This window comes from Pecten maximus, chromosome 1, assembly GCF_902652985.1.
Source record: "Pecten maximus chromosome 1, xPecMax1.1, whole genome shotgun sequence".
Lineage (NCBI taxonomy): Eukaryota > Metazoa > Mollusca > Bivalvia > Pectinida > Pectinidae > Pecten > Pecten maximus.
Window position 1 is genome coordinate 40,200,147 of NC_047015.1, and position 23,625 is coordinate 40,223,771.

Genomic DNA, 23,625 nt, shown 5'->3' on the forward strand with positions numbered 1-23,625 from the left:
TATAGACAACAGTGTTATAGACAATAGTACTATAGACAATAGTGATATAGACAATAGTGTTATAGACAACAGTGTTATAGACAATAGTGATATAGACAACAGTGTTATAGACAATAGTGATATAGACAGCAGTGTTATAGACAATAGTACTATAGACAATAGTGATATAGACAACAGTGTTATAGACAACAGTGTTATAGACAATAGTGATATAGACAACAGTGTTATAGACAATAGTATTATAGACAATAGTGTTATAGACAATAGTTTTATAGACAATAGTGATATAGACTATAGTGTTATAGACAATAGTGTTATAGACAAGAGTACTATAGACAATAGTGATATAGACAATAGTATCATAGACAATAGTGATATAGACAACAGTGTTATAGACAATAGTGTTATAGACAATAGTATCATAGACAATAGTGTTGCATGTATAGACAATAGTATTATAGACAATAGTATTATAGGCAATAGTGTTATAGACAATAGTATTATAGACAATAGTGTTATAGTCAAACTATAACAGACGTATGCTAACAGCTATAACACCATTCAATTATTGACTAAGGATGAAGCTGACACCAGAATTTATTAACCCTAAACAATTTAATATCACCGATCTCAACGAACGACGTTGTCCGAGATGGTTATCAGGTTTCCTGAGCTGCTGAAAAATTGTCCTATTATATGACTAAATTAAACATGTGCTGTTTGGTTTTGTCTTGACAATTCTATCCAACACCATAGTTTATTAGTCAGCAAAGCCATGATGTTTATAAAATAAGCATTTGACCAGATGAAATAGTGTTGTACAGTTTCATCACAGGTAAACAAACTTAAACTGATAACACCTCAGTATAATGTTGATAAAAATCCTGTCTGAAGCATGTTGTATTCGCAAGAAATGTAGCGTCCATAGTTCAGTATTACCAGTTCCAGACATTTTCTGACATTTCTTTTATCATTATATCTTTATTTCCTATTAATATTATAGAATGTTATCCGAGGTACCAAGCACAATTTTTCAGCCAGTCTAGATCGACTTTCTTAGGTGTGGACTTAGCTAAGGCAGAAATTCTAATCCTGGTGCACTTTTATTATGAAATATCAAAGCATACTGAACTTTGACCCTAGACATATGTAGGATCTTTAATTCACACCAATAACGTACATTGTACATGTATGAACGCAACGCTATCCTATCCACATCTACCGTTTTATTTAAATATCTAAGGAAATCATCAACATATCTACATCTGATCTGGATAACGAGGATGAACAAATGTTTAGGAATGACGGACGAAAGTTGCTTTGGCCTGAGAATTTCTTTCCTCTTGATGATAATTAAACATATTTTGATTATATATATTCTGCGACATGAGAGTGTAATTGATGTGTGTACCTTTGTGTCTACCGAGGTACAGACAACGTGACCTAGATAACATTTTCATTTCAATTAGACCGATTGTTTTGAACGCGTCTACATTTGTCACGTGATGCCTCGTTTTCGTTCTGCGGTTAAAGGTCATATTTAACTATAGAAGTATTCTGATACCTGTACACATGCGTGAACCCTCTTTTGAAAAAAGCTAACTCGTCCAAGACCAGTCAGCCACAAACTTCATTTTAAAATGTTACACCTGCATGACGTCATGGACACCTAGAACGTGTACTGAGACTGTATAATTATATATAAAAGTTTTATATAAAGCAAATAAATATAAACAGTATAAATATCAGATACTATAAAGTAATATATACGGCCTGTATATTAAGAAAAAATTAAACATGTCACCTATCTCTTGTGTTGTGCTTCCTTACAATACAGTATAAGCATATAAAATATCCTATTTTAGCCACCTACTTTTGAATCATGTTATTCACCTGCCAGTCTAGCAGGAAATACATTATAAGTGAGATTCAATTTTAGAAGATGCATGCAAATGTATAAATGCTTATATTTTCATAATAAACACCAAAGATTCATCAATGTTCCTCAAATGAATGAATTTCCGTAACTTTCCACGGGGAAACAATCATTTAATTTAAGATAAGGGGGGATTTTCCTGAAATAATCTAGTGCTTTTCTATGGAACATTTTAAACTGAGCAACTTTGATTAAACACGGGCTAGGAATATCATCAATTTTGAGCGGGGTTACAAAAATTGCGCATTACAATTGTGGTGGGGTTTGCTTACACTTTTTGACAAAATACTTAAAAATCTTCTTCTGTAATACTTCAGATAGATGACAACCTACCCGATAATACATTCAATAAGATAAAATGTTCTAACCATAGCAGGATAAAATTTTCTAACCACAACAGGATAAAATGTTCTAACCACAACAGGATAAAATGTTCTTACCACAACAGGATAAAATGTTTTAACCACAACAGGATAAAATGTTCTAACCAGAGCAGGATAAAATGTTCTAACCACAACAGGATAAAATGTTCTAACCACAACAGGATAAAATGTTCTAACCTCAACAGGATAAAATGTTCTAACCAGAGCAGGATAAAATGTTTTAACCACAACAGGATAAAATGTTCTAACCACAACAGGATAAAATGTTCTAACCTCAACAGGATAAAATGTTCTAACCATAGCAGGATAAAATGTTCTAACCACAACAGGATAAAATGTTCTAACCACAACAGGATAAAATGTTCTAACCACAACAGGATAAAATGTTCTAACCACAACAGGATAAAATGTTCTAACCACAACAGGATAAAATGTTCCAACCACAACAGGATAAAATGTTCTAACCACAACAGGATAAAATGTTCTAACCACAACAGGATAAAATGTTCTAGCCTAAACAGCTTAATAAAGTTTTTCAACTTATGCCTAAAGAATGTCTGTAAAACCTAGAAAGGACATTCCCAGAGCTAGATTAATGGTTTTAAAGTTACTGAAAAGTCTGCCATTATTTTTACGTTGATATTTTGTTCTGCTTTTAGTGGTTTAACGTCCTCGCAATAGCGAGGGTCATATGAGGACGGGTATTTTTATATTTTATCGTTAAAAACTATAACATTAAACACTTTTGATAACAAAACAAGACCAGGTACACGTAGACAGAACTAAAAGAATACCATATATAGTATTCACCCTAATAAAGGAATGTGTTAACATTTGATTTATGGACGGTGTTCAATCATGTAAGTGACGTATGTATATTCCTCCGTTAGGAAAAGAAAATGATTATTATGTTTCATATATATTATAAGCTAAATAGAAATGTTAAAATTAATGTATGAATATTGTTAATTAACATACAACGATTCCTTTTTAATACCAACATCTTTTATAAGCAAGTTTAGATTTCAATATTAACATGTAGGTGCATCTTAAGTTCATGTTAAACACGAAACATACATGTTTCATTTACCAAAAATAAATGATGGCCAATTTTCTCCCACTTATATCTGTAATCGAATGCACTCGCCGAAATTATTTTTATGAAGGGTATAATTCTGCCTTCTTAAATTGAAACAGAAATGGTTGTTATTATCATTTAGAAATCTTACAAATGTTATACAAAAGTTTTGTACGGAACGTTTTGTAATAAATAATTAGTTTTTTATTAAAACCGGATACAGCAATCGATATAAATGTATAAAGCAATAAATTTGCGCTCTATAAATGTGTGATGTATTCGAGCAATTCTGGAAAACAGTTCCGTAAAACGCTAAGAGGCCACAGGTGTATCAATAACATGGCACAACACCTGCTGAAGCCAATTGTTGCACGGCTTTGTTTATAGGCGAGAAGAAGAATGGCAAAAACGTTAAACTGTGTAACTAGTCGGTGTCGCCGTCCGGTTCAATTTAACGAAACAACTAAAGTAAACGAAAAGTTAGGAATACAGGCAGAAAGGGTGACATTCCGTGTTTCCCTTATACACATGTACGTAACTAGCTCGGAATCATGAGCTCGGGATCTCTGATGGGGGTGTTCTGTTGGTAGTAATCGGTTGTTTGGAGGGCATGACTCATGATGGTATGTAAATTATTGATATAACTACACTGTAAGAGGTTTCCGTGCTTGGTAGAGTTCCCACCGGTACGGACTAACTACAACCGCAGCCATTTATTTTACAAAAATCTCCATTTAAATGTATTTCGATCAATAAGAAAATTGTATAATCTTTCAAATAAACAACATATTTTTGTGGAAAGCGATTTGTGAGTTGCCCGCAATCCGCCGTAGAAATACTTCACACGTATGTGTCACAATGGATAAAGCTTGGAAATGCTTTTCACAAAGTTTATTACAAATAATTGACATTGAACGCATAACAAATTATTCTGTCGCCTAAAGTAGTAACAACATAAGTGATGATTCTGCAAACATATAACTAGAAATGCTTTTTAACCAAAACAATAAATAGTTCGTTTGAATTGCTTATCTAAATGTGTGACTGTCGGAATATACATGTGCATAGGGATTTTTAACTAAAAGTATGTAAGATGGATCCGGTCACCGGTTGATATTTCCGGAATTTATGAAATCTAATTAATACAAACAAATCATTTCTGAATCATAATATAGGGTTTCAGTATGACAATAAATATAATAAAAGGTATTTTTCTCCATACTCTAGAATTTATCTGCCAAATTGATCACCAATAATACAACATAGGCCATTAGATGATTTAATTTTCATTGACATCGTTACAGTTAGGATATGGCTAGCCTTTACCTGTACCTGGCGTGACAAGATTGGTAGATGTACAGTATATATTTTTTTTAGACAACTCTGTGCGCTTGTGGTTATTCATCATGCTAAAGTTGCCTACCTATTTATTTAACAAGCTTTGTTGTTTTCGTTTGTTTTTATTATCACTGTAGCAAGATCGAGTTGCATTATCATTCTTGCATCAAGATAAGTTTGCCTTTATATTTTATCAGGCTTTTTTTATTAAGCAAACTTGCATTTGTACAATGTATTATCAACCAATATTGGTTTGCATTTGTATTCGTTTATCAAGCTTGGGTCTCGTGTGTATTTCTTTGATAAACCTGGGTAGCGTTTGTATTTATTTTGTGTCACGTTTATTGTTAAACAAGCTTAATATCGCGTTTGTCTTTCTTCAGTAACTAGGCTTAGGTCGCGTTTATACATGTACTTAATTTAACAACATTTCTTAATATGTATAATTGATTGTATATCAAGTTTAGTTTTTTTGTTTCTTGCAAGCAAATCTAGAATTAAGATAAGAATGTACATATTTTTTATTACAATTCACACCCCAGTAAAAAGTGTATATGGTATATTGCATTTTTTGTTTCTCCGCTGAAAATAAACATTAATATTTCTGATTACCTTTTTTTTCTACCAACATTTTCTCGTCTGCAATTTTTTGGTGTGTTCATAGCTACATGTCTCCTTACGACACTAACTCTCTCACACGTATTACCTATAACCTGTCTCCATACGACACTAACTCTCTCAGACGTATAACCTATAACCTGTCTCCTTACGACACTAACTCTCTCACACGTATTACCTATGACCTGTCTCCATACGACACTAACTCTCTCACACGTATTACCTATAACCTGTCTCCATACGACACTAACTCTCTCACACGTATTACCTATAACCTGTCCCCATACGACACTAACTCTCTCACACGTATAACCTATAACCTGTCTCCATACGACACTAACTCTCTCACACGTATTACCTATAACCTGTCTCCATACGACACTAACTCTCTCACACGTATTACCTATAACCTGTCTCCATACGACACTAACTCTCTCACACGTATTACCTATAACCTGTCTCCATACGACACTAACTCTCTCACACGTATTACCTATAACCTGTCTCCATACGACACTAACTCTCTCACACGTATTACCTATAACCTGTCTCCATACGACACTAACTCTCTCACACGTATTACCTATAACCTGTCCCCATACGACACTAACTCTCTCACACGTATTACCTATAACCTGTCTCCATACGACACTAACTCTCTCACACGTATTACCTATAACCTGTCTCCATACGACACTAACTCTCACACGTATTACCTATAACCTGTCTCAATACGACACTAACTCTCTCACACGTATTACCTATAACCTGTCTCCATACGACACTAACTCTCTCACACGTATAACCTATAACCTGTCTCCATACGACACTAACTCTCTCACACGTATTACCTATAACCTGTCTCCATACGACACTAACTCTCTCACACGTATTACCTATAACCTGTCTCCATACGACACTAACTCTCTCACACGTATTACCTATAACCTGTCTCCATACGACACTAACTCTCTCACACGTACTACCTATGACCTGTCTCCATACGACACTAACTCTCTCACACGTATAACCTATAACCTGTCTCCATACGACACTAACTCTCTCACACGTATTACCTATAACCTGTCTCCATACGACACTAACTCTCTCACACGTACTACCTATGACCTGTCTCCAGACGACACTAACTCTCTCACACGTATTACCTATAACCTGTCTCCATACGACACTAACTCTCTCACACGTATTACCTATAACCTGTCTCCATACGACACTAACTCTCTCACACGTACATTGTGTTACGCCAATCGATATTAACGAAATTTGCCATATTTTTGCATTTCAAGATGACAAAACTGTATACTAGATAAGGAAGTCCAACAAATGGAAAAGCGAAAATTTGTTTTTAACTTCAAACCACGAAGAAGTTGATAATCTATATGTGGAAACCGGGACAAAAAATGCATATAGTGTTTTTTTGTAAGTCAATTCACGGCATTAATTTTAATTTTTATTTTAGAATAACCAAAGGAACATCCTTACAGAATTAAAATTAATGTTACTACAATGTGTTGTATCAGAAGCATTAGTAACATATTGTTATGTTAACAAGGTCTGCCAATATCATTTACATATGTGTTTAGCATTTCATTTGTGTTTGTGATAATATTCAGAGATACATATTGATCAATTATATATATATATAAATTATATAGCTGTATATTAAAGTATATCTATAATGAATCATTTTAATATAAAAGGTTAATGTGTTAAGTATATCCCAACTTTGATACAAATACTTATTAGCTTTAATATGTCGGTTTTGGAAAGCGCATGTGTTTTACCGTGGCGAAGTAAAGGGAAGTGTCATCCTTATTTATACCCACGACAAGGCAGTGCCAGACGAGGTCCTGAACAAACCTCTCATTTCATCACACGATAAACAGTCTACATTGCAAAAGACATTAGCTTATGAAATATTCAGCATGGGCTGTACCCAACTACCCTTTATATGCGCAATTATGCAAGAAAAAGTAAGTTCGTTTGTTGCTTACAAACACATAGATCCACATCCGCACTGTGTGCTAATTGGCATCGCGTGCTTTCGTTACGTCACACAAGGGACTAGAACGCGGCTTCCTATGTCTTCGAGAGAATGGTTCTGATAGAACGTTGAAATGGTGTTTATCACACCTTCGGCTATGGATACTGGTCCAGGAGCTTCCTTTTACAGAATTAAATATTCGGCAAAAATTTACCGGTTTAACTGTCTGTTGTTCGACAAAAGTATCATTATATGCATCATGGACTGCATTTATAACCTCGTAATTTTTTATTTATTTATTTTTTTTTTGCTTCAACATTTAATATTCAGCAATAGTGTACAAGCTTCATTGCCAATATTTCGGCAATAGTTACTAGTCACATTGCCTTTTATCACACATGTTCCGCAATAGTAACTAGGCTCAGAGTCTACTGTTAAAACAATATCTGTTCGGCAATAGTAACTAGGCTCAGAGTCTACTGTTAAAACAATAACTGTTCGGCAATAGTAACTAGCCTCAGAGTCTACTGTTACAATAGTTCGGCAATAGTTACTAGTCTCAGAGTCTACTGTTACAATAGTTCGGCAATAGTTACTAGCCTCAGAGTCTACTGTTACAATAGTTCGGCAATAGTTACTAGCCTCAGAGTCTACTGTTACAATAGTTCGGCAATAGTTACTAGCCTCAGAGTCTACTATTACAATAGTTCGGCAATAGTTACTAGCCTCAGAGTCTACTGTTACAATAGTTCGGCAATAGTTACTAGCCTCAGAGTCTACTGTTACAATAGTTCGGCAATAGTTACTAGCCTCAGAGTATACTGTTACAATAGTTCGGCAACAGTAACTAGCCTCAGAGTCTACTGTTACAATAGTTCGGCAATAGTTACTAGCCTCAGAGTCTACTGTTACAATAGTTCGGCAACAGTAACTAGCCTCAGAGTATACTGTCACAATAGTTCGGCAATAGTTACTAGCCTCAGAGTCTACTGTTACAATAGTTCGGCAATAGTTACTAGCCTCAGAGTCTACTGTTACAATAGTTCGGCAATAGTTACTAGCCTCAGAGTCTACTGTTACAATAGTTCGGCAATAGTTACTAGCCTCAGAGTATACTGTTACAATAGTTCGGCAACAGTAACTAGCCTCAGAGTCTACTGTTACAATAGTTCGGCAATAGTTACTAGCCTCAGAGTCTACTGTTACAATAGTTCGGCAACAGTAACTAGCCTCAGAGTCTACTGTTACAATAGTTCGGCAATAGTTACTAGTCTCAGAGTCTACTGTTACAACAGTTCGGCAATAGTTACTAGTCTCAGAGTCTACTGTTACAACAGTTCGGCAATAGTTACTAGCCTCAGAGTCTACTGTTACAATAGTTCGGCAATAGTTACTAGCCTCAGAGTCTACTGTTAAAACAAAAACAGTTCGGCAATAGTTACTAGTCTCAGAGTCTACTGTTAAAACATTTCGACAATAGCTACTAACCCGAGACCCTTTTGTTATACTATTACATGATAAACGACCATTTTAACCCTAGAGCCTTTTTTGTTCCAATAGTTTTGTAACAGTTTCCAACCGCAGAGCCTTCTGTTACACTAAAACATGATCAACAAATATTTTTAGCCCTAAAGTCATTTTGTTTTAAAAGTTTGGTAATAGTTACTAGCCCCAGAGCAATTTAATGCAATAGTTATCACATTTAGATTATCTATATCCTTTTCTTTCTACTTTTATCATTCGGCAATAGCTACCAGTCTGAGAGAATTCTGTTACCAAAACAAATGCTAATATTTTCTAGTCTCAAATACTACTTTCACGACAATGTAACATGAAAAGAGTCTAATGTCACCATAGTTCGGCAATAATTACTAGCCTCAAAAACCTTCTTTTACGACCATAACTAGCCTAAAAGTCTATTGCAACAACAGTTCGGCAATAGTAACAAGCCTTAGAGCCTCCTCTTACAACTGCGCTTGTTACTAAGCTTCAAGGTCTTTTTACAACATTTACTTCATTTGTAACTTCAGAGATTTTTTTTGATTTCACTTTAAACATTCGGCAATAGTTACTAGCTTCAGTGCCTTCTGTTCCAAAATTCCAGCCTAAGAGATTTCGATTAAAACAGTTTGGCAAAAGTTACTAGCCTCACCACCTACTTTTACAACAGATTCAATCTACCAGTTTTTATAGTCGAACCATACCATAAATCATATTTAGCCACAACGAATCATCATTCATCATCTTCCACTATACATTTGAGCTTCCATTCTATCATCTGTCAATCCATTCTTGCGTTTATCGCCCAATCGAAGTATGATTTAATTAGGTGTTGACTTATGGTACAGTGCGGAAAGGGGACGGAGGTCGGATCTTGTCGATGAATCGCCGGTAAGTATCAATTTGTCTTTCCAATTTGCGTTGTTATTCCCACGAAGTATTTACTTTGGAGGAAAATTGACTCTCTACTATCGTTCAAATTGGGATATAAAGCTAATATTGACCAAATCGCGATCAAGCTGAAGACACTTGTGTGGTGAAGAGCTACGCCTGATTTTGCTCTTTGAAACAGACTAAGGACCCCGGCCGATATTGTTACTCAGGCCCACACTGGCAGTCAGCCTCGGTAGGTAATATATAGATACTAGTAGATTCAGTCTGAGTCTAAGATCAGGAAATACCAGCAAACAATAGCAAAGGAAATAAAACGTTAGGGTTTGAAAGTAAGTGTTTTAGGAGATCGATGAAGTGGCCATTACGTCGTGGTGATGGGGACCCCGTCAGTCTACCCACGTGTACATCCCAGTACCGTACCGACCAAACAAAGATGCATGTTCAAGAAACGGCAATAATTTCTGCTATTGATTTTTTTATCTAAATAATACCTTCCCCTTAGTCCGACCGGAGAAAGCATGTTCGCCAAGATTGACGAAATTTATTGTGACTTAAAGGTTAGAAGGGTAAACTGGCACAGAAACTGGACACCATGAACACGGAAGATTATCTATAATATCTAATAGACCGCTTCCGTCGCCATAATTAATTAATGATTGATTGTAGGGGACTCTCCTCGTTCTAAGTATATGTGTTGGGTGTGCACGGTCGACAAGCATCTCGTAAACGTGTTTAACCGATGATACTCATCTTCAATAATGCATGTTATATAGACAATAGTGATAAGCTTCAGTAACTCAGGTTAATAGGCTATTGTACTGTGTGGTAATAATCATGGAAAACATTTGTTGTAATTACAGAACTAAAAAATATAATTATGCCCTGTCGGGCAAGTATGATCAACCAGCTGTTGAAATGATCTCAGAACTATCGGCCGAGACAGCAAAACGGGTGTCAAGCCAGAGTGCTATGGCGGCGTGTCACCATTTCATTGTCACTGCTGGCGCTGGAGCACACAATTTCAATGACGTCATACACTTTGGCCAAGATTTGGCAAGCAATGTATATAAACATAATAAATCGTGCCTGTAACCTGCAATGTTTACACGGGTGGACAATGTGAGGGTGATATAAACTAAGGGCAAGGTTGGACAGAGATTTAAGGTTATTGTATCGGAACACTCGTACTCATTGATCCTAGATATCGGCGTTCTGCCTTACACATATCAATAACTATATACCGTGGAAGCCATGTAGCGAATCGTTCTCACCATCAATAACATTAGACTATAGGAATTTACTTGATAATAACAAGCCACACGTAAGCGCTGTAGCTCGACGCCTATATACCGGCGCAATCAATTCTCGGTCTAAGTTGTCTTCCGATGTAGTTAATTAAGCATCTTTAAACCCAGATGAACCTGCACAAGTTGTATTGTTTTAATGATCCGACAAACAGTGTTTGACGGCACGAGTTAAATAGTATTACCGGCTCGATTAACCGGAATCTACGGAATTTCCTTTACAATGTCGAATCTCTGATAAAACCGTAGTTTTAATGGTCCTCTCACTGTTTTCTAACCCTGTGTCCCTCCATTGATCAATCTAGCGTATAAAAAGCTCGTAAGATCGTGTTAGACAACTCTCTCTATCGTTTGCATTGTAGCACTGCTCAAATTATCTGCTAATTACACGCTCATCCACTCGTGCATATGTACAAGAGAAGCGGCCACTAAGACATTATCACAGGTGGCGCGTGAGGCGGCGATCAGGGCTATCTCTCGCAGCGTGGCTGACGAGCCCTCCAAAATAATTCCGGTGACGCAGTCACATTTGAAATAAGAGAATTATTATGTAATAATAAAGAATATCCAAATGCGATATATCGCAGATTAAAAAATAGCATTGTATATTAAAAATTAAGAAAAGATAGCTGGACTTACCCCGACTTTTTGGTATAACATGGAAAACTGTCCACCACATGAATGTCTTCCAAATCCAAATACACCAACCTCGCTTTCTGTTGGCAGACATGGCTACTTGTCGCTAGAGTCTGAAACAAGTTTGAAAAATAGCAGTACATTTTGTAGCTACGACTCCTTCTCGGCGAACACACATTTTAAGTTGCAGTGGCTGGCTAGGACTGACGAGAGAAAGACTGCACCACCTCGCTACTACCAACATAGCGAGGGCGCTGCCTAGCTAACCTGTCACACTCCCGGTTCGATATGGGCTTTATATATAACATTGATTGTCATAACTTACTTGTTCCCAGTTTACAGTTGTTTTCCTAAGCTCAAGTATAATGCAGTAATTGAGATCAAACATTGCGCGGATAAACGTATGTACATATCCTAGCTTCCGGAGTAAAGAAAGCTTAGTGGCGCGCGCGCTGCTACTTGTGCTTCATCAATAATCCAAACGACTCCCAATTTGATTTGTTGTATGGCAGGACTCGATACCGCTCTGATTTGGAGCCCGGGAGGTGGGACTTTCGTGACAGCATGCAGAACTAGCACTTAGGGCTAGTTTGGGTGTTAACTGTTGGTTGATTGTACTCCGGCGTGTTATAGGCCCCGGGTAGACCAACCATAGAGATCGTCTGACGTCCACACCTACCGCTATCGACGTTTGTATATTTACGATGGAAAGTGAAAATATATCGACTGCGAGTAGGCTAAGCTGTTTATAGTGTGTTTGTGCTGTGTTTGTTTTAATGGAGAGAATCCCAGTGTAAGAAAACATAACATTGTATTTGGTTCATGCTGGTGCTCGTGATATGATTATAAAACAGTTAACGTGATATATTGATAAGTGTTTTTTTTAAACATCGTAAGAATGGGATCGTGTTTTAGTTGTCGGTAAGGCAGGATCAATTAAACACACGTGTAAATGTTGTAAACAGCATCAAGTAGAATCAACATGAGAAGTTGTGATATGGATTACTAAAAGTCGGTCCGTTTTGAATGTCATCAAACATTATCCACGCTTTCGCATTTTACACCGTAAACAGTACCACATTTCGTATTTTACATTGAAAAAATATCCACATTTTCGTATTTTAAAGTGTAAAATATTATCAACATTTTCGCATTTTAGAATATTTCAAATTATACTTAATTGATTAATAATCCATATCGCAAATATATTACACCAATTCAACAATATGATTTTAATCTAGACAAGAAATTATAATATGTACACGCTCCGTAACGGATATACCGAGGGTTCAAAACAAGACAACAAGCCAAACGAAGATTCAACACAAGACAACAAACCAAATGCATACTGATGATTCAACGGAGGACAACAAGCCAAATACTAAGGATTTAACGGAGGACAACAAGCCAAATACTAAGGATTTAACGGAGGACAACAAGCCAAATACTAAGGATTTAACGGAGGACAACAAGCCAAATACCGAGGATTCAACGAAGGACAACAAGCCAAATACTGAGGATTCAACGGAGGACAACAAGCCAAATACTTAGGATTCAACGGAGGACAACAAGCCAAATACTTAGGATTTAACGGAGGACAACAAGCCAAATACTAAGGATTTAACGAAGGACAACAAGCCAAATACTAAGGATTTAACGGAGGACAACAAGCCAAATACTAAGAATTTAACGGAGGACAACAAGCCAAATACTGAGGATTCAACGGAGGACAACAAGCCAAATACTAAGAATTTAACGGAGGACAACAAGCCAAATACTTAGGATTTAACGGAGGACAACAAGCCAAATACTAAGGATTTAACGGAGGACAACAAGCCAAATACCGAGGATTCAACGAAGGACAACAAGCCAAATACTGAGGATTCAACGGAGGACAACAAGCCAAATACTTAGGATTTAACGGAGGACAACAAGCCAAATACTAAGGATTTAACGGAGGACAACAAGCCAAATACTAAGAATTTAACGGAGGACAACAAGCCAAATACTGAGGATTCAACGGAGGACAACAAGCCAAATACTAAGGATTTAACGGAGGACAACAAGCCAAATACTAAGGATTTAACGGAGGACAACAAGCAAAATACTAAGAATTTAACGGAGGACAACAAGCCAAATACTAAGAATTTAACGGAGGACAACAAGCCAAATACTGAGGATTTAACGGAGGACAACAAGCCAAATACTGAGGATTTAACGGAGGACAACAAGCCAAATACTGAGGATTTAACGGAGGACAACAAGCAAAATACTGAGGATTTAACGGAGGACAACAAGCCAAATACTCAGGATTTAACGGAGGACAACAAGCCAAATACTAAGGATTTAACGGAGGACAACAAGCAAAATACTGAGGATTTAACTCTAAACATCAAAGCCTAAACAAAAGATTCCATGTCTGACAACAAGGCATGTACTCAAAATGACTTCCAATAACAAGGGAAATAATAAAATCGAAATCGAAACTTAAATGGCACATTCTGAGGATTCAAATCCATACTGATTACTGCGCAATCACTCCAGACAGCAAGACATATACTCAGGATTTATCACACTAAACAAGACACAAACAAAGCATTCAACCATTTAACCTCGGAAGAAACAAAAACAAAAAAACGAATATTCAATTCAAGACTTAACAGCATATAAACTTTAGCCGAAGATTTAATAAGATTTTGTCAAATCCAACACTTCCATCCTCTTATAACATTATCTTATTGTTTACATTTTCATTTTATTTCCACTTGGAATATATATATCAAAAACAGACATGTACTGTTACTTTGGCCCAATGTCCAAAGAATATTCATTCATAACAAACAAAGGGGACCATTAAGTATATGATTTATATTGATTTATTGTTTTACTTGCGACACATAGGGACCAAAAATAAACATACTTTCCTTAAAATAAAATAAAGACTGAATTTATGTGGTTACAGAACTGAAAAATACACAGAATTATAAGGACGAACAAATACCTGCACACAATAGAAATAAATGGCTTGTCATTACTTGTCTTTTGCAATACAAATACATTTGTTCCATGAATGTAGGATATTGAAAGTATACCGGAAGGAAATGAAACTACGGCTACAAAATAAAACAAATAAAACAATACAATTGCGCAGTTGTGACGTAATACTTGGCAGATCAGCAATTTACCAGGTGTTCAAGACTCTTAAAACTAGTCTGAATTTCAAAACATAACCCTGGTGTGGAAAGCTTCAAAATGACCTCGACAAATATATAAAAACAGAAGAGGTGATACACGAGAAGATTATAGAATACAAGGGATTACAAATGGCTCCAATTCAGTCAGTTATCCAATACATTTAGTTATAGACATGTATGAATAACAATGAGAGTGGGAGCAAGGTATTGTTTCCTTTGTATTTGATAAGGCAATCTACAGTTAACAAGTTGCATGTGCAAACTTAATGTTTACATTGAATGCAGAAAATAGTGTGTTTTCCAGTGCGGAGTCTTGTATGGAATATTACTAGATTTCAACCTGTATACATTGCACCATGTGACAAAATGACGGTGTATTTCTATTTTTAGTGAGATGTTCTCACATACCTTATTAAATTAGGAAGGATGTTCTCTATGTTGTGTCAATTCAACATTAATTTTTCTCCGTCATATTGTCATTGTAATATACCATGTAACATGTGTCTGTAATGTAAGCTTCTTGGAATTACATTGTACTTTACGGACAATCATTAACGTGACACATTCCTATTTGCGTGACAAAATTCTTAAACGACTTGGAATCTAATGCAGTTTTATACATCTCAATTTTCTGGTAGTATAATCAGAGCCTTATCATTGAGCAATTTGACTGCATTATTGCATAGAAATTGTGTGTGGTGATTAAAAAAAACACTTGAATGATTGAAGACCAGTGAAATATGTAGTGAGATACCAGTGGGCCTAGCTAGAGAGTTATTTGAGACATTTTGGTAGATAGATGTTAATACGTAACGTCACCTAGCTGTAGGGCTGTCGGTGCTGAAGTGAAGGTGGTCTGTGTGCGCGTGCTGACTAGGTAGGCGAGGACAGACTGTCATCACTGCCGCCAGATAGCGCTACGAGCAGTAGGTAAGCTCTTGTCAGACGTGATCACGTGGCACCGTATCGACCGACCCGGCATTACTTACTTACTTGTTGTATTTTAAAATTTCAGCAATTCATCTCTACAGTTACCAATGGAACATGTCTCGCGCTTCCATGACGATGATCACATTTATTTAATTCATTGTTCAACCACAAACTTTGTCCAGACGTAAGTTTATACATGAACGCTGTAGTATTGCGTCATCATCACACACTGCTTAAAACAAAACAAACAACATCATTTTCAATGTGACATGGTCAGTCTGAAAGTTTGGTATTTTTTCCTTTGATCTACAATGGTCGATTTGGTTTTAAGAAAAATGATATTAAACTTAGATGTGGGCAAGTAATACCCAATCAAACCAGTTAAACGACGGAATGTCTGATAAACGCCTGTCGCCAGTCGGCCGTAACTTAGTTCTTCCTTAGGAACGTAGATTTAAAGGAAACAACTTGTTAAGGAGCGTTCCCTTAAGTTAGTAATGCTATCCCACTGGAAAACTTTAGGGTAAGGAATGATGTCCCAACCATAAATAACATATTTATAACAGAAAGAAAAGGAAACCCCCATAGAGATATATTTCGTTTTACTGTTTTGAACAAGTGAAATAATAATTAAGTAACAATATACCCGCGTACCACAATCGTTAAGAATACACGTGTATCATAGAATAGATGAACCGTGATATCGCACGTGCTTCATCAAATGAACCGTAACAATGACATGTGTAGATCGCCATTGTTCTTGTACACAACTACGCTACATTGTGTTTTACTTCCAATGTTACAGTTGTTGCCATGTTTTTGCTAAGATATTATCACTATGGACATTTATTGTTTATTTCATGTTAAGACTGGCACCCTTGTACTAAATACAAGTTAGTCTAATAAAAAGAGGGGTTGTTAGCTACAACAGCCCGGCAGACTTATATCGCTTTTGCTCTCTTTTGTTGAAATAAATAAAACTAATACGTTTTTATCTGTCCATTCATGGACATAAAACTGTAGAAGTTTATTTACAACATCAACAATTGTTAGTGAAAATTTGGCCTACTGACCCACCACAGTGGAATGGCCGGCCACAATCATTACTGACAGCTGAATTAGAAAACCTTCAGGACACATAAAATACAGACGTTAACTACATTGTACAATAGGACGAGGAACAATTGCCAGATCCTTGGGCGTCTACGTGGATACCATATGATACTAGACAAGTCATTCCATCCAAATACAACAGAATACAATTGTAACAGTCATGTTCGTGACAGCATTTATTAAAACCTGCAGGACTGTTTCAAACATATAAATCCAGTTCTAGCATCTGACTTTCAAGTTCAAGTCAGAAATCTTCTGTCAGTCAAGTTCAAGTCACAAATCTTCTATCAGTCAAGTTCTAGTCAGACACCATATCAGTCAAGTTTTAGTCAAAAATCTTCTATCAGTCAAGTTCTAGTCAGAAATCATCTTTCAGTCAAGTTCTAGTCAGAAATCTTCTATCAGTCAAGTTCTAGTCAGAAAACTTTCTTCAGTCAAGTTCTAGTCAGAAATCTTCTATCAGTCAAGTTCTAGTCAGAAACCATTCTTCAGTCAAGTTCTAGTCAGAAACCTTCTTTCAGTCAGATTATAGTCAGAAATCTACTGTTAGTCAAGTTCTAGTCAGAAATCATCTTTCAGTCAAGTTCTAGTCAGAAACTTTCTTTCAGTCAAGATCTTTTGTCAGTTCAGTTCTTTATATTCTTAACGATATGTTTTAATGTCCATTTTTAGCAATAAATTCTTAATGTGCGGTGTAAATCTTTCTCGTTATAATTAGTATATCTGTCTTTTCCCAAACAAACATTATATACGTCTGTCTAATCCTTGCAAAAGGTGTTTCTCTTTGCAAGTCTAGCCAAAAGAAGCTGATCTAGTTCTAGCAATATGCTATTTCTCTTTGTAGTTGTGACCAGTTGTGTATATGTCCGAACTTTATGAAAACCACGGTGCCAATCTGTCTGTCCGACTTTCTGTGTAGTTTTAGCCAATACATTTCGCCTTGAAGACATTTTGTTGACATTTACCAGACATAAGCCAGACAATATAGAAGTAATCATTTTTTCTAATTTGTATGTATTTATCCTTAATATTAGAAATTGATATGTACAGCGTACTGTTGTATGAAAACATAAGCTGAAATAAATCATGACAGCATGGCGGACATCACCAAATAAACTCACAATTGTCATAAGATTTTAAAATGGTATTGCTTGCCAAACATGATACTTTTACAACTAAGAATTCCACTACACAATCTGAAAATTACAGAAACTGGTGTACTAATATCACATGTATTCATATCTATAGCTAGCATTGCTACGCAACCAATGAAAGGACGTCTTGTCTTCCAAATGACAAATGTGATTCAAATCTCGGCGAATCTCTTCATCGTGTGACTTTCCGGATAGTGTGGTTAGTTACAAAATCTCCAGATATCAGGATGTCGGGCGATAGGTTTCGACACTTGGCACAGGCACTACGTGAATGGGATGATAACCGAAATGTAGTAACATATCGGCCTCTTATCAAGATTATTGATTTTAGAATCAGATTGTTAGAGGGGCGTTACTGAAACTATTGTACTCCGAGGGCAATGTAGGTCTGTCACCCCATACGCATTACAGAACAGACATACCAATTCACAAATGTGTTGATTAATCTATATAGAAAACATGCATACATTGAACATGCCAATACAATTTGTTGGACAGCCAGTCGTTATTCGCCTTCGGGATACATGACAAGGACGGATACAGTCCGTTCGGCACTCTGATCCGAATGACAATGTAAAACCTGGTCTGGACGAAGTGAGTTTCTATACAGCTCTGTCTAAAATGATCTCGCTAGTTGTACGTGTATTGCATTCAGAACATAGGACAATATCACCCTTGATTTGGAATGACGGTCTAGGCGTTTCTAACACTTCCCCAGGCTGTGAACACAGGACATGCAAGGTGGTAGCACGCAATGGTCTGGACAACAAAAAGGAAAGACAGAACGGACAGCGGGACAGACAGGAATGCAATTTAACACAAACATCACCACAGTGAGCTATATACTTCGGTAAGGGTGGCACTGAGACAGAAATTAAGACAATAACGTAGATTGGACTCATTTCAAATGCATATCTATATTTGATAGCATTGCTGTCACGCAAACCTCCAATAAACTGTGGTGTGTGTTTTAGAATTGAGAAAACACGAAATGAATATAAGGGGTCCTATTGTGAGAAGCAAAGGTACCTAACCCATATTTTGTCTATACTTTCTGTAAATTAGAGACCAGAATGATATACGCGTACATTGTCTGTCCCAACAAACATATATAGGTCAACACGTGTATAGTACATGTATGTCCATACAAACATATATATGTCAACACACGTGTATTGTCTGTCCCCACAAACTACATAGGTCAACACGTGTATTGTCTTTCCCCACAAACACATATTGGTCAACACACGTGTATTGTCTGTCCCTACAAACTACATAGGTCAACACACGTGTATTGTCTGTCCCCACAAACTACATAGGTCAACACACGTGTATTGTCTGTCCCCACAAACTACATAGGTCAACACACGTGTATTGTCTGTCCCCACAAACTACATAGGTCAACACGTGTCTCTTTCCCCACAAACATATATTGGTCAACACACGTGTATTGTCTGTCCTCACAAACTACATAGGTCAACACACGTGTATTGTCTGTCCTCACAAACTACATAGGTCAGCACACGTTTATTTTCTGTCCCCAAAAACATATATAAGTTATCACACACACGTGTATTATCTGTCCCCACAAATATATATTGACAAACTACATAGGTCAACACAGTTTTGGCTGTTCCACAAACATGCATTGGTCAAAAAAGACGTCCAACAAAATACAGATACTAGACTACAGTGAACAAAGCATTTTGTTTGTCAAAAGCTATGGCATGACCCCACAGACACAAATTCAAGAGTTCCTATTATGATTTGATCGATTCGTCGAATTTACTGCTGTGACGAAGGCGCCACTAGGTCCAAACTAATAAACAAATATGATTAAGCATACCCAGGTATGATGCTGTTTTCAACTAATACTGCCAGTTTTATTTTACAAATTACACTGTGTTGAAAATATACAAAATGGTAATGTGGATTACCTCTTTTAAACATGCCATAAAACGAAATTAGTTCTAAATGCCAGCGAAATGGGTCGATTGAAAATATCGTTCGTTGATGTTAAACTTCCATAGAAAGCTCCGGTAATTATTTTCTAATATATAGAGAATATTTACGGAAATTGGTTTTCTAAAAGTGACACTTACGGCTGCCTGACAGCCGAGAACGCCTCTCACGCGCCTCTCGTGCAGGACTGTACTGGCTCGCTGCTGGATTCTTTGAGTGCCTGTACACGTTTGTGCGGGCCTCAGGGCTGATGGAATCCGGAAAGGTTTGGTTCCGACTCCTTACCGTCAAGTAGAAAATAACTCATTCCGCGAGATGACAACAGATGCTTGTTTGTATTTCAATGACAGGAGAAAATAGAATGATATTCAAGTTAGCGTAAGGGACAGCAATCCAATACTCATATTACACATAGAGTTTTCTCGATGTCTTGACATTTAACAATGAATACAATATTCTACAATATCAAAGATTTAACATTAATGTGCGGGCACGATATAATATTTATATTGTATATATATATATATTACAATGTAAAACATTGTACTTGTATATACATGAATATTATAATGTAAAACACCGCGCATGTGTATACATGAATATTACATTGTAAAACACTGCACATGTATATACAATGTAGCTTACAATGTATAACATTGTACGTGTGTATAAATTACAGTTTGAAGCATTGTACATTGTACAAATGTACATGTGTATATCTTACACTATAGATTAGCTTTCGTGTAATTGCCTATCTCTTTAGCTGTTTCCAAATATATTTTGTACAAATGTATACAATATTTATGTCTATTGCTTGTGAACATAATGAAAATGGCTTCGGTGTTGCTGTCATATTGGGATAAGCATTGAGCGGGATTAGTGTTTTGAGCATACTAATTCTCGGAGGAGCGAGCTTTGGTGTCAACCTTCCTCACACCTCCCGTCGGTCTCCACCACCCTACACCGGAAGGAGGTGCAAAATTCAATTTGTGTATATTCCTTATATCATTTATTAATGGAATAAAGCGTAAAAAAGAACGTGTGTTCGCAAGCAACACTCACAGTGCGAACGACACAGATATTATTGTTGGTGCCGATATTTCACAGGCCATTCTGTCATATGGTTAAGTCTAGTACTGGTATAGATGTTATTTAACTCGTTTCCTTATTTCATATCTATACCTTTTTAAAAGCCCATCCTGATAATAAAATCACAGTTTAAATGAATAATAAGGCCTTGGACATTGAAGGTATGCCTTGATACTTTTGATTTGTTTCTGAATCCCGTCACATAGTCTATCTAGTTTCCTCGAACAGGCCAGGGAAACCATCTCTGAGCTGTGTCTCGCATAATGACATCGATCGTAAAATATAAATCAAATCACTGAGCAAGATTTCCGCAGACCTGTGAACAGGTTTGACGAGACACTCGCTTGTGATATTAAGAAAGACACGATGACCTTTAGATATCTAGTTGGCAAACGTGATATTGACCTCATCAGGAGCAGATTAACCTCCCCAGGGTCTGAGTAACCTCCCCTTGTACAGACAGAGGGCGCGTAGCACTAGTTTAATGCAAAATGAAGAAAATAAACAGCGATTCGCATGGCAATTATATCAATACCTAGTAAGGTTTCGGTCGGTGTTAGCTAAAGCTTACACCAAAAGGATAAAAAAAGAAATCTGCTAATTTCCGGTGTGAACACTATATAGCTACAGAAAATATAGATTTGTCATCAAAACACCAGTGCTTGCGGGACGTTAAAGTATTGGAAGCATAACCCATGACTGGAATGTCTTACACATTTACTCCAGCTTCAGATCTGGAAGGGTGTCCGTTCCCGGATCAGGCGTAGACACCGAGGACGCAGTCCGGCACTTTACAGATGCTTTGGCAATTGTCCAATTCGTTTGACTTCATGTCAGTACAATATGCCGTAATCGAATTGAATTTTGTCCCGACGTGCAGTCTGAAACAATAATTCTATAGAGCTAGAGACAGCCATATCACGGTCTTGGAGACAAAACACCAATCTCAACGATATAAACAGAAAAAAACCAGTAATCCTAAACATGGCCAAATAGAATAGCGCACAAAACCCCGGGGAAATGCTAAAGCGGTTCTGGAGTAACAGGACAAACGGTTTTGTAAGAGACGCTCCGCTAAATAAGCCTTCTGAGTGCAGACGACATGAACTATGAAATGTGGGTCAACATCATCGGGGTAAAGTCTCATCAGACCATCTCATAATTACCGCTGTCGTCTCATAGTCTCCTTAGTCACGTGAGAGCGCTTTGTCTCATCCTCTCCTAAATCACGTGAGAGCTGTCGTCTCATCAAACAACCTCATAAGTCACAAGGCAGCTGCCTTTACACGCACCGTCGTATCACGACGATGGCTTCTACTACGTATGATACTGATATTACATTTACGACGACGACGACGATTATCTTGACCTAGTTTTGACCAATCAACACACACAGAGGTTTGACTGTGTGTCCCCATGGTTTGCTCGCATGCAACGTCTTAATGCTGAGTAAGGTTGTTTCTTTGGCTTTAGGTTGTTGTTTTTTTTTTGATTCTTCAAAAAGTATCTAATGTCCAAAACTTGCAAACGGATAATATGAGGGAGGGGAAGCAAACTCATCTCTCATTCTATCTCATTCAATTTCAAAACAAGTATTTCGACTTATTTTTATTTGACTTCCTTTATGGATTCCCTCAATTTTGGTCCCTACATTACTACCGAGTCCTAGATGGACTAAACAGTTAGGTGGATTTGCAAACATCCCTGACGAGTCATAGAGGAACTAAACCGCTGTAAGATGCAGTTTACATTCAGTAATATTACCTGTTCTTAAATTAATATTTAAATATGGTATTTATTGGCATCTTTTGAAGAATTATATAAATAAAACTCCTCTAACCATAGGTTTGTTTTTATCTTGCTTGTACTTTCAAGCAGAAAATGATTATCACTAAATATTGTATTTCTAGTTCCAAAAGTCTATAAGAAATAGGAAACTTTATTGCTATCCCTTGGTTATATGACGAATTCAAATTCACGTTCATATTCTATGAATGTTAAGCCATTATCCGAACGCTATTGAATCCGTTTCTGCCAGTTCTGTGAAAACACCATAACGGTGGTATTTATGACGCGCAGGTTACTGCTTCATTACGTTACCATACATGTTTAATCAGGGAAGCCAGAGAAAATAGCCGACAAAACACCCGACAATGGCCGCCTTTCATCTACCTACAATATGTACCTGTGTTCTCTGGCTGTCTGCGTACAAACAAACAAGGAACTAATACCGAAGGCCTTTATACCTCCCCCCGGACACCACCGTCCCATAGAGAACGCATGCCACGTCAATATGGCCATGCCAACAAAGTGAAGTCTACAATTGCCATGTCGGCCATTCAAAACTCTTGACTGTATTTTGTAAGGCGTTTTAGATGCATCGTTGCGCTAGAATAGGATATAAAAGTACCCGGATGTAGTCTCCTGTCAGTCGTTTTGTTTAGTACCTGCCATCAAATGTTGTCTTTATTGGTCGAGTTTTGTTTATCTG

General features: G+C 36.9%; 1 protein-coding gene across 4 annotated transcripts in view; it reads right to left on the reverse strand.

Annotated features, from left to right (window-relative positions):
• LOC117333626 (neuronal acetylcholine receptor subunit alpha-10-like) overlaps nt 1-23,625 on the reverse strand; it is a 151,492-nt gene that overhangs the window by 82,090 nt on the left and 45,777 nt on the right. For 2 of the 4 annotated variants that reach the window (XM_033893050.1, XM_033893043.1), the window contains exon 1: nt 11,696-12,002. In XM_033893050.1, the coding sequence (XP_033748941.1) occupies nt 11,696-11,786 (91 nt within the window). In that variant the 5' untranslated portion in view covers nt 11,787-12,002. The other 2 variants (XM_033893026.1, XM_033893035.1) reach the window with 2 other exon arrangements.